The following is a 12204-nucleotide window of genomic DNA, read 5'->3' as shown; positions in this document are numbered from 1 at the left end:
AATGTAGTTGCCTTGTTCTGCACGGACACTAACAACTGTACAACTCTGAACGATTTGTATACGCCACTCGAGCTCCGCAAACAACAAAAAATGATGACAATATGAGTGAAATTAATATTTTGTATGGAAATATAATTTTCTAAAAGAGATAGTAATCTAAATCTTCAATCATCAAATAAAACATTTATAATAAAAAAGCTAAACGATGGTGACTTTTGAGAAAAGAATAATAGACAAAAATAATTAAAAAAAAGAATTAGTAAAATGATTTTTTTTGAGAGAATTTTTGTAAGTTTACTGTTGTATACTTTTAAAACCATTCACCACCGTCACCAATTTCATTTGTAAATGTGTAACCTGCTCAGAAGAGTTTACTCGCTTCGATCATGATGCATCATTTCCTTAAAAGAATCATAATGTCATCTCTTAAATAAAACACATCACATTCAAACACCAGCAATATCACCTGTTGCTTCCAAAGCACCAGATCATCGGAATCCATTATCAACAGGTATGTCAACACGCTAGAGTGCGCATGAGCGACTCCATCACCGTCAAGGCGGACGGTTTCCATGGCGCGAATCAATGTACAAACAAATCGTAGCGAAAACTTCCTGCCCGATAAAAAACAATCACAAACGTCTTGACTGCTGGTGCAGTGGAAGTTTTTTCTTTGTGGTTTGCCAAATCCCATCGCAATGGACATATCCACCCAAACCCGTATTTTCAGTTCTCCCTCAACTACAAAGTGTTCGACAAGCTGGTGACCTGCGGGAAGTACGACGGGATCCATTCCTGTTTGACCATGGTCACAACGGCGGACAAGGTAGGAGCTTGCTTTTGCGCACCCTATGCTATGTGTGTGATGGTAGTGTGACCCTCGGCCAAAAGGAGACTCGTGAAAACTAGTTCACCGTCTGTGTGTACCAAAACCGGAGAGTTGCGCTCGATTGCTGCACGCGCTTCGTTCACACTACCATCATCACGAATCGAAACGATCTTGAGTGTGATCGATTTCCGCCTCTGCTGATTGTGCATGACTTTCTCAACCCTCTCATCCACCTCTTCCACCCCGTCCGGACAGATTCTAATCCACACGCACCACAAACGCTACGGGCTGCAAAACTCGAAGCTCTCGATTTCGGAAATCAAAAATGACATCGCACTGCTTAACATGAACTTTCCGATACGGGCGATCGTGGCCGGGCGGCTGAAGAAGGACGACGAACGCGACGTGCTGGTGATTGGAAGTCCTTCGCATGTGCTAGGTAGGTGGCCGTGTCGAGTGCAGCGACCGTTTTATAGAAAGTAACTTCAACTGCTGGATTGCAACCGTGTGGGTTGCATCGTTTTGCTTTCTGTCTGTCTGTTTTCAGCGTACCATGTGGATGAAAATTGTAACATGTTTCAGAGAGATTTCCACGAGGGCGTACGGTCTGCCGTGATCGGTGGCTACGCAAACAACCGGCAATACGCTGATCGTTGGCGGCAATGGTACGTATATGGGGCAATGTTTTGCATTTCAATGTATATTTTAACAGTCTACGAAATATTCAAATAACATATATTGTGTATTAGTGAAATAATTTAATTGCTCCTTTACATGTATGAACAATTGATACGATTAAAATTATTATAAAAGCTATGGTTTCTAATAATAATAATATGGTTATCTAATATAACTCACAACATGCTTAACTCCACACCAGGGTATAGTCGGTCAGTCATGACAGTATGCTGTTTGTGAATAAGATTTGAACCACGTCCTGCCTTGTAGGCGTCGGTGTGTTTATTTTTATTAATATTCTCCTAACATGGACTCTCGCTGTGACAATAATTGTAGAAATGGAAAAATAATCAATTTTGGTCACTTAAAAAAAACTGGTTTAATTGAGATAAACCCGGCAATGGCAATAGATACTACGTAGCGAGATGCAGATCGTCTCCCTTGTGATCGTCTCTGCCCGTGGTTTGTGGTGAAAAAGGAAGAATTGTAAAGATGATTTTAGGAATTTATGTATATTATTCATGAAGATCGACCAGGAAGGACTGCTCATTTGAGAATTATATTAAGGCATAGAAGTTTCTAAAAATAATATTTTTAAAGTTAATTTATGTTCTTTAATAATCATTCTAACCGGCAGTAATGCTGTAATTTACGTATTCTCGTTGTTAAAAAAGTATGTATTTTAAGTAATCTATTCAATATAAAGTCGATCGAAACAATTATTTTACACTAGAATATCATTATTAATCGCAACAGGGCTGCCTAGGTATGCTTTTTACGCAATCACAAACAAAACTACCGGTCAAGTGGTTACGGGTGTGCTGGTCAAAAGAGTCCAAAATACAGCAAGCAATAATTCTATTTATGTTTGCAGCGGTCGTCCGAGGCTACAATCAGGAGGGCACCGAAGTGCTGTGGCTGATAACGTCTGGCAGCGTGGTTTCACTGCTGCTAATCGATATCGATAAGGACGGTCAAAATGAGGTAAGACATTATCACTGACACACACATTCTCACACACGCAGGCAAGCACCAAGCTTTGAAGTTGATGTATTACTAGAATTGAAGACATTTAAATCAACAGAAGAAAAAAAACGCCCCATCAAACGACTGTCAAACCTTTCGAATTCGAATTACCCAAATTACAGCTCATCACCGGCACGGATGATGGATGCATACGGATCTACAATAAGGAAGCGCTGCTGCACGAGTTTACCGAGGGCAACGAGATACAGAATCTGGTCGCCCTGCGCACCGGCCAGTTTATGTACAGCGTCAAGAACGGCACGATCGGTGTGTTCGAGGAGAACGTGCGAATGTGGCGCATCAAGTCGAAGGCCCGCGCCACAGCGATGGCCACGTACGACATTCTGGGATGCGAGGCGAAGCAAATGATCGTCGGCTGGAAGAGTGGCAAGATCGATGTACGTGATCCCCGCACCGGGGACGTTTGGTTCCGGATGAAGATGAACGATTTCGTGTGCGGGATCGCTTGCAACGACTATCGGGGGATCGGGCTGCTGGATCTTGTCGTCGTGACGGCGGATGGAGAAAGTAAGGCCACGGGGATCGGGCGTGTGGATCGATGAGATCACACGATGAGACACGTGCTTCATGCCCTGTTTTCTCTCTCTCTCTCTCTCTTTTTGCTTTTCCGCCAGTAAGGGGATATACGACGCCAAGCGTCAACATGCTAACGTTGCACAACGTTGCCGATGAGGAAATGAACGCTCTGCTGACTCAGAAACAGAAACTGCTGCTCGAGCTGAAGCACTACGAAAACAACATCAAGTACAACAAGGAAATCCTGAGCAACACGAGCGAAAGCAATCTGGTGCAGAGTGTGCCGGACAACGTCGGCATCATACCGTCCAACACGCGGCTACAGATCGGCATTTCCACCAGCTACGATAGCAACGATATGAACATCGACATCACCGTGTCGACCAACAACTCGACCACGATTCGTGTCGTGTTGATCTTTGCTGATCAGCTGTTCAAGGAGGAAACGCTGATCGCGCACCTGACGAAGGACGTTTCGCGCATACTGATACCGCTCAAGACGCTCAAGGACAATGCGCAGGACATTCACATCAAAGCGTTCGTCGGCTACCCGAGCAGTGTGCAGTTTCACGTGTTTGAACTGACCGTCAGCTGCCCAAGTTTGCGATGTACACCATACCGCACAATCTGACCGGGTCACCGAAGAGTGTGTGTAAGTATGCCGCTTACGTTATGTGTGCAGTTTTGTTTTTTTTACGCGCTTAGTCACCCGGTATTTGTAGATGAAGTGAAGATCATCTGATTATTTTAAACCGCCAACACGTGCTTGCATGCATAAGTCATCGACATTCGACCCCAAAACCGAATGCCCGAACCAGTTTTGCTGTGTGGTGTGGTGGTGGTGCTGGATGGAAAACTGTGATTTGTGTTGTACGCCTTAACCGTTCGTACGGATGCAGTGCTAAAGCCCAGTGATGGATTCCTTTTTCGGCTTCGATACCAGTCTGCCGGGTGAGAACGACGAGGAGTAGGAGGAGGAGGAAGCTCGCCGATTCTTCCAGGCAGCACCGCGGCGCACCGCCGAACTGCATTCGCCGCTGCAGCGGCGCCGATGCAAAGAAGACATCTCGGACGAGGAGGAGTATGACGCCCTGAATGACGAAACGTTCGGTGCGGCGGACAAGGGCGACTGGAAGGACATCCACGAGCATCTCGTGCGGCTGGAAAGTTGCAGGAATGGGGGGCGAACCGGTTCCTTCCTTGGGGAGGATGAGGACGACGGGGGCAGCAGCGACAACAACAACAGCGAGAGCGGCCGTAGCAGTGTGGTGGCCCAAAGCATTGGCGATGAGTTCGCGAACAAGCTATGGCTGGATCCGAGCATCTGGGGTAGCCCGGCGAAGGTTCCGGCTCCGGTGCAGCCACCGTACAGCGATTATAGGCCCAGCGGTACGCCATTTTCTGCCCTGCCACCACAGCAGAGCGCCTTTCGACCACCGGAACCGGCGCATCCGATCGGGGGAGGTGGCCTGCCGCCAAAACCGCCTCCCTCACTGCCACCGGGCTTGTTTCCACCCATGAAGATGCTGTCAGTGGAGGACATTGAACGAACCATCATCCAGCATCAGCATCAGCAAAATCAGCATCAAAGTATGCTGCAAAAGCAAATGTCACAGCAGCAGCAGCAGCAACAACAACAACACCAACTCCATTACCATCACAACCAATTTCACCAGCAGCAGCAGCAGCAGACACTGCAACCATTCCGCACACCGGCACCGGTCCCGGCCCAACCACCACCACCAGTGAAAGCTCGCGATCATTTCACACCCGCCAAGGAGGTAAAGAGTATGCAGCCGCCGATCCCGATGATCTCCTCGCCAGTAGCAGCACCACCGTTACGGGTACCACCGGCGCTGCTCACCCCGCCGCTTTCGCTGCTGGGCGCCCGAAACGCCGGCCCCGCTGCCCTGTTCCCGCCCGGACCGTCGCAGGATGCTGAACAACGCGAACCGTCTTCCGCTTGGTTTGCTGCCGTACAACATGCTAGCCGCCCGACCGTACTCGACCCCGATCAACAACCTGGCGATGCATCCGGCATTCCCGCAGCGCTGCTCGTACGGTTCCCCGCTGCAAGGGTTTCTGGGTGGCCCCGGCCCGGTACAGATGGGTCCGCCACCGCCGCTACCTCCTCGCCATCCGGGACCAGCGCCGGGTGGGCCGCCGCCATTTTTGATGCAGCGCAGCCCGACGCCCCTGCCGACGAACCAGTTCAACCAGCGGCTGGTGCAGGAAATTCAACAAAACCATCCGCTGCTCGCGTTCAACCGACAGCTCGCTGCGGCCAGCACGCTCAGCGTTTGCGGCAATGGCGTGAACAAAGCAGCCCCGCTAGTAGCCCTGCCAAGGGCGGGTTTTATGAAGCAGCAGCACCATTTCCAGCAGCAGCAGCAGCAACGATCCCGAGTAGGCAATGGAATGCCATCGAGCACTGCAGGCGGCGGGCAGCCAGAGGAGCGCGATGAGTACGCAAACATGATGAGCAATCGCAACAAGCAGTGGCTAATCGGGATAAAGCTGACGCAGCTCAACTCGGACGCACCCTACTTTAACGATTACTATTTCACCGTGTACAAGCAGCGGCTGGCAGCGGCGAAGGGCGAGGGCGATAATAGGATCTATCGCGAAAATCAGCTCAACCATCCGTTCACCCAGCTGGAGGAGCATGCCCAGCTGCTGTTACTGTCGCTGCTGTCGAAGAACGGCAAGAGCGGGCTGCTCGGCACGAACCGCGAACGTCGCAGTTCCGAATCCCGCTCCAACCCGAACGGCGGTAGCGAGGGAAAGGATGGCTCAGCGCCGACGGGTGGTGGTCGAGCGTATACCCCGCTCCAATTTCAAAATTCGCTCGGCAAGCTGCAGTGCGGTAGTGTGATAGCGCCGCGAAAGCTCATCGACGCCGACGTGATGGGCAGCGACCAGCTGAACGGAAATGGCGTGCCGGCACTTGAACCGCCGCCCGCCGCTATCCAGCGCAAAGCTCGCCATGTGCTGCTGCTTATCGAGACGCTGTACAAGTTGGTGCTCAAGCTGGAAGATCTCGGCAATCCCGTTGCGATCGAAGCGATGAAAGCGCTGCGCGAAAAGAAAATGCGCAAGCGAACCAGCAGCACCGGCAGCGGCAGCGGTGTGGCGTGTTTGTCAGAAGCGGGCGCCAAGATTGGCAACGCATTGATAATTAATCCGAATTGGTAATTTAATGATAGTCACGTAAGATGATTTAACCAACAAATCCCGTTAATGTCGATACTAAGCTTCGGTTTTTTTAAATTAATTTAATTGCTCTCAATCTGCTTTTCAATAAGCGAAATATTGCGATATTACCATATACATTTTAATGTGAAAATCTAGAGAAGACTAGTTTTTAGCCTAACACACACCCACACACACACAACCTCACACTTGTAAAGTGTGGCAAGGGAAGAACTGATACTGAGTTGTCGATGATCATTTAATGTTCCTTATTTATTAGGCTTTGCGTATGTAAAACACACGTGTGTGTGTAAAAGGGTAGCGTAAACTGAATTGCGTATACTCTGTCACACGCCGAAATGAATATATTCCATGCTCCTCTCCATATAAACCCCTGTGAACCGAATGGTATCGTTAGATATTGCTTTTGCAAACCGTGTTATATAGTCATTTAAGTTTGGGCACGACATATAAAGCCCCCCCCTCTTACCTCCCCGGTTAGGTTATTAGGTTATCCGCATGTCGTGCTCGTGCTGATATTTAATTTCGCCCATAGTGTTTCGCGCAAACAGAGCACGTGCGGTTTGAATAGGATTGCAAATCGATCGAATCGAACTCTTTAGTGTAGTGTAAGTTAGTTAACTGGCCAAGGATGACAGACTCGATGTGTACAATGTGGCAGGGGTTTCCCCAGGCGTTCTCATAGCTGTGGGACACTTTATTGACTCTTTCTTAAGTAAAATGTAACGGGAATTGGACTCTATAGCACCCTTGTTGGACATATCCAATAGGAATTTCCAACGAACCTTTCCAAAAAGGGTGCAATAGAGTCCAATTTCCGTCATGTGAAGTTCACTTCCCAATTAGAAAGAGTCAAGAAGTAGTGTCTCATAACTATAACCAGGCTAGAAACCCTGGAAAATCCTGTAAACTGCATTTGAGCCACTTTGTCACATCCATCCGCCCTCTACACAATTAAGCTTCACGTGCAATGAGAAATGGAAAGAGTAGCTGTAGACACTGTAAAAACTGTCCGTACCCGCTTACGGCACTATCAAACGAAACATTAAAACACATTCGTCTCTTCATTCAGTAGTACATAAATCTATAGATACATAATTTTATAGTTGAGTGCATTTACCTGAACTTGTTTTTAGACTAATCTTTCGATAGCTCTTTTTCACGTGTCCGTTGGTGTTTATCACTCACTGAACTTCTTTACACGATTACTTCTTTCCTTTTCAAATGTACTAGCTAGATGTACTATGGCACTGCAATTACTTTTCGGAAAACTTAAAACCTATTACACTACTCACTTGAATTGCTTTGATTTCTCTACCTACTTTCCAATATAAGAACGGTTAAAAAATGTGAAGAGAGCCAACATGCCAAGAAAGCTGTGTAAATGAGCATTTTAGGCTATAATCTTGAACATAAACTTAAACACTGAGCAGCATAAAAAAACTGCAATTGAGTTAAACTATCCATGTAAAAGCTCTGTAATTAAAAAGCAATCAAGCGCAAATTCCGAAACATGCGATAGAGAAAATGTGTCTAAGAAAAATGAACAAAAAAGGAGATATCCACGATGGAATTGTCGAAAAAGAACAAACAATAAATCGAACTAATTTTTTTTGGGTTTCTTTTGTTATGATGCTTATGAACGCGAGCAAAATGGGTCGTTAGTTTTTGTGTTTTTTAGCGTAGAATTATGGTGCAATATCACAATATTAAAGGAGGATTTGTTGTGATCATAGCAACATCGCTAGTTTAAACGAAGTGTAGTAGGCTTTATTGAAATAGAGAATAAATTAGTCTGCATTTTCTTTTCGTACGAACAAGAAGTTCCAACAGGATTTACGGAAAGAAGGTTAAAAGGAGATAAGGGTTATTTTATATAAATTCTAAATTATGTTTTTAATTTTCTTTACAGATACAACTTGAAACAAACCACGCCCCACGAACCACGATGGCCTCTTCCTCGTCCAGCAGCAGCAGCAGCAGCAGAATGTCGGTGATGGACCGCGACCTCTGTCTGCTGCTGGTGGAGATGTCGTCCGAGAAGGTAACCGTGCGGCAGAAGGCGTTCAACAAGATGAGCACCATCCTGAACAACCGGGAGGACGATTTTCTCGACTACATGGCATCGGATGCGTTCGAGACGCAGTGGTGCGCGGTGCTGGATGCGGCTTACCACGGCATACAGAAGCAGAGCTACGCCATTACGACCCAGGTGCAGAGCAAGAACCACGACTACGTCGTGGTGCTGCACAAGCTCGTTGAGCTGGCGATGGATCGGGATGCGCCGCAGCTACCGCACAGCCAGCTGATCGGGTGCTTTGTGCGCGCGATCAACGATCAAGCGATGCGGGACAGTTTTGGTGTGTGCTTTCTGCACGTGCTGAACAAGTTCGTGCTGTGCTCCAAGTGGTGCCTAACGCCGGTGAGCTACGAGCACTGGAAAGGTAAGCAGAGGGGTGAAAAGGTTGATTTACTTTATTTAGTATTAAACGGGGATTTTTTTGCAGAAATTCTTGACTGCTGTTTAGTGATGCTGGATACAGCGCACGTACCAAAGCACTTGGCGGCCAACTGTCTCTCGCTGGCTGTGGTGAAATTTTTAGCCAACTGCTCGATGCAAACACTGCTGGCGGACTATTTGAGCCGGCTGATTGTCCACCTGCGCCAGGCGGTAAACGAGAAGAAAAGTAACGTTTTATGCGATCTGATAAACATAGCTTTGTACATAACAGAAGCGGTAAGTAGCGTTTAGCACCATCTCCGAGGTGGGTTTTTGCTGTCTCAAAGCTAAACCTAATCACACTTTGATCGCCACGTGCAGATAGCGGTGGATTGTAAGGCGAAGATCATTGCATTCTTGGAGTCGCTCGTTCCATGCACGGTGAAACTTTACAAGGAAGCAAACTTGCGCAAGGAACAGAAAGTGTCACTGTTCCGGTTGATGCATCTGTCGCTGATAATGTTGTACCCGGGAGGAAAATCTCATACCCTTGCCAAACCACTGACCCGAGACGGTTTGCAGCAGGTCGAGGACGATGAAGCGCGAAGGAAAACGTTGCGCGAATATCATTACATACTGACGAGTGAAATGAAGGCACGGGATCAGAGTTCGTTCTTTAGCTCGAATGAGGCCCCTTTTGCTGATGGTTTCATTGACTTTGCCGCCCGGTTGTGTTATACGGTAAGACTATTTGAGTTTTTTTCTGCATTTTTAAAGGGAAAATTACTACTTCTTACTCATCCCTTTTTCAAAGGTGTACTGGAACGAGGATAATTGGAAGGAATCTAGCGGCGAAGAAACGGCCGCAAAGCGAAACAAACAGTTTAACAAACTGCAAAGCATCATGGAGATGGTCGGTACTGCTCCAAATCAGCTTAATTTGCGTTGGTACGATCACGCTTCCTCTTTCATGTAGAAAAGATCATTAATAAACATTTTCCTCCAGGTTGTACATCCTTTCTGCGGTTCTAGACAGATATGAGGCAGCACTTACTAGCGACGACTATGCGCAACTGTTGCAACTGTTGTGCAATGTGCAACCGAGCCTACAATCGCCGCACGAGCATGATGCTTTCTACCAGTGCTGTTCCGTGCTGCTCGCGTTGCGCCTTGCTCGGGGAATAGTTCGACTGTCCGATGTTGCCGGTGCGGGCAACGATCGACGACACGTTCACCATTGAACCGGCCAGCTCGTGCTCGATCATGGCCCGGCCGAAACGTTGCAGCACCAACCACGTACCCTTCAGGTTCACGTTGATCACCGCATCAAAGTCGGACTCGGGCATCTTCAGCAGGAAGTTATCGCGGGTAATACCTGCCGAATTAACGACCACCGTCGGTGGTCGCTTGTACCGGCCAATCACTTCATTCAGCACGGCATCAACACTGTCGCCGGAAGAGACATCCATCTCGTAGGCCGCATTGTCGCCCGCCGTGAGCGATGCGATCGTTTCCTGGGCCGCCTGTACGTTACGATTAGACGACGAACTTGTTATTATTGTTTTTAATCGTATGAACTGCGGAAACTGAACTACTTGTTGCTTTTGTTTTCGTTTTCGGTTTTGTTCCTTTTTTTGCTTGCTCTCCCTCATAATTTGTTTACTCCGCGTTGATCTGCGTGTTTCCCAATCACTGTTCACGCTTCGGAATCGGAATCCACTATCCGGTCGTTTGCCTTCGGTGGAAGGTGGGGCAATTTTGTGAATTGTTATATCCATTATTGTAGATTTAAAATTAGATTATAGATTAGATTAGATTAGACTAGATTATAGCATATTATAGCATGTAACTGTACGGAGAGAAATGAGAAATAAAACCCGGCACTTCTCGTTGAGCCTTGCAAGTGAATGGATGGTGTGATTATAACAGTTGGCGACGAGGCGGGCAATACATTAAAAAACGAATCGATAATGGCTACATTTAATATCGAGCCGTTTGTGCACGAGAAGTCAACTTGGCAAAGATGGGTTAAGCGGTTTGTTGGTGCTGCTAAAGTGTTTAAAGTGGATCAAGCGGATATGCAGCAGACGCTCCTGCATTACATGGGCAGTGAGACTTACAACGTGCTGTGTGACTTACTCTCGCCGGACGAACCGGAAGCGAAAACGTACGACCAGATCGTCAGCGCGTTAGACGATCATTTCGACCCCAAACCATTGGAAATGGTAGAGCTGTGGAAGTTCCGACAACGCACACAAAAGGAAGCAGAAAGCATCACCGAGTTCGTGGCGGCGTTACAACGTGAAGCGAAAAACTGTGCGTTTGGTGATTATTTACAGAAAGGGCTGCGGAACCAGTTTGTGTTCGGTTTACGTGACAAAATGATACGCGCGAGGTTAATAGGCGAAAAAGACTTAACGTTCGAGAAAGCAAAGCAAGTCGCATTCTCGATGGAAACAGTCAACGACGGTGTCGAAATTTTAGCCCAACGGGCTCAGTCAGTAAACTTTATGGATCGATATCCAGCGCCAAGAAGCAAGCGGTATTGTTTCCGATGCGGCAGTTCATCGCACTTAGCGAATAAATGCGAATACAAAATGAAAGTGTGTGCGTTATGTAACAAGGTCGGTCATTTACAACGCGTGTGTTTCAAAATGGGGAAAGCACATGGGATGAACAATAAGAAACGAGTGAGTAGGACAGCAAATCTCGTGGAGCAATGCGAAGATAGTGACAGTCAGGATACAGAAGAGGATCAAATCCATAAAATAGATATTTTCCAAGTAGAAAATGTGGAAGATAGCAAAAAAAGTTTTGTGAACGTACAAATTGGAAAATCACCAATTAAGTTCGAGGTAGCCAGTGGTTCACCAGTTACTCTAATTAACGAACACGACAAAGAGAAATATCTTTAAAATATCAAGCTCGTACAAACGGACGTAGAACTGAGAAGTTATTGCGGTGGGAAAATTTCTGTCGCAGGAATGGCTGAAGTGAAAATCAAGACAAAAGAAGGAATAAAGAAACTACGATTGTTCATAGTTGGGGCAATAGGCAACCATTGTTGGGTCGCGAATGGATGAGAGCCTTAAATTACGATTGGAATAAAATCTTGCATGGTAAACAGTACACAGTGGATAAATTATTGAATCATCGAATACCCAAAATGGTTTAAAAGCAATATTAGACGAATTTCCTGCAGTATTTTTGGACACAATAGGAAAAATAGAAGGTGTCAAAGCATCTTTGCATTTGAAAAATGGGTCAAACCCAACGTTTCTTAAAGCGCGGCCTCTTCCATTTTCTATTCGAGATACAGTGGAAGAGGAATTAAAGAACATGGTGGATAAAGGCATACTAGTTAAGGTAGAGAGAAGCGAATGGGCGACCCCAATAGTACCAGTTAGGAAAACGGGTAACAAGTAAGACTGTGCGGAGATTATAAACTAACAATTAACAAAGGGCTATTAATTGATGATTT

The 12204-nt window shown here is 46.7% G+C and overlaps 1 protein-coding gene and 1 pseudogene across 1 annotated transcript; one reads left to right on the top strand and one right to left on the bottom strand.

Moving 5' to 3' along the window:
- The first annotated feature begins 730 nt into the window (after positions 1 to 730).
- Positions 731 to 8286, top strand: LOC121603340 (annotated as a pseudogene).
- A 1476-nt stretch (positions 8287 to 9762) lies between these two features.
- Positions 9763 to 10585, bottom strand: LOC121603341 (estradiol 17-beta-dehydrogenase 8-like). The gene has a single exon (XM_041932007.1). It carries the CDS (start codon positions 10499 to 10501, stop codon positions 9830 to 9832), a length of 672 nt encoding a protein of 223 aa, XP_041787941.1. The 5' UTR covers positions 10502 to 10585; the 3' UTR covers positions 9763 to 9829.
- Between the last annotated feature and the right edge of the window lie 1619 nt (positions 10586 to 12204).

The sequence above is a fragment of the Anopheles merus genome, unplaced genomic scaffold, assembly GCF_017562075.2.
Source record: "Anopheles merus strain MAF unplaced genomic scaffold, AmerM5.1 LNR4001092, whole genome shotgun sequence".
Classification (NCBI taxonomy): domain Eukaryota; kingdom Metazoa; phylum Arthropoda; class Insecta; order Diptera; family Culicidae; genus Anopheles; species Anopheles merus.
The sequence above is the reverse complement of the archived record's forward strand: the minus strand, read 5'-3'. Positions and strand labels throughout refer to the sequence as shown.

Coding starts and splice junctions, on each gene's coding strand:
- LOC121603341 (XM_041932007.1), bottom strand. CDS start 10,501: ATGGATATAACAATTCACAAAATTGCCCCACCTTCCACCGAAGGCAAA.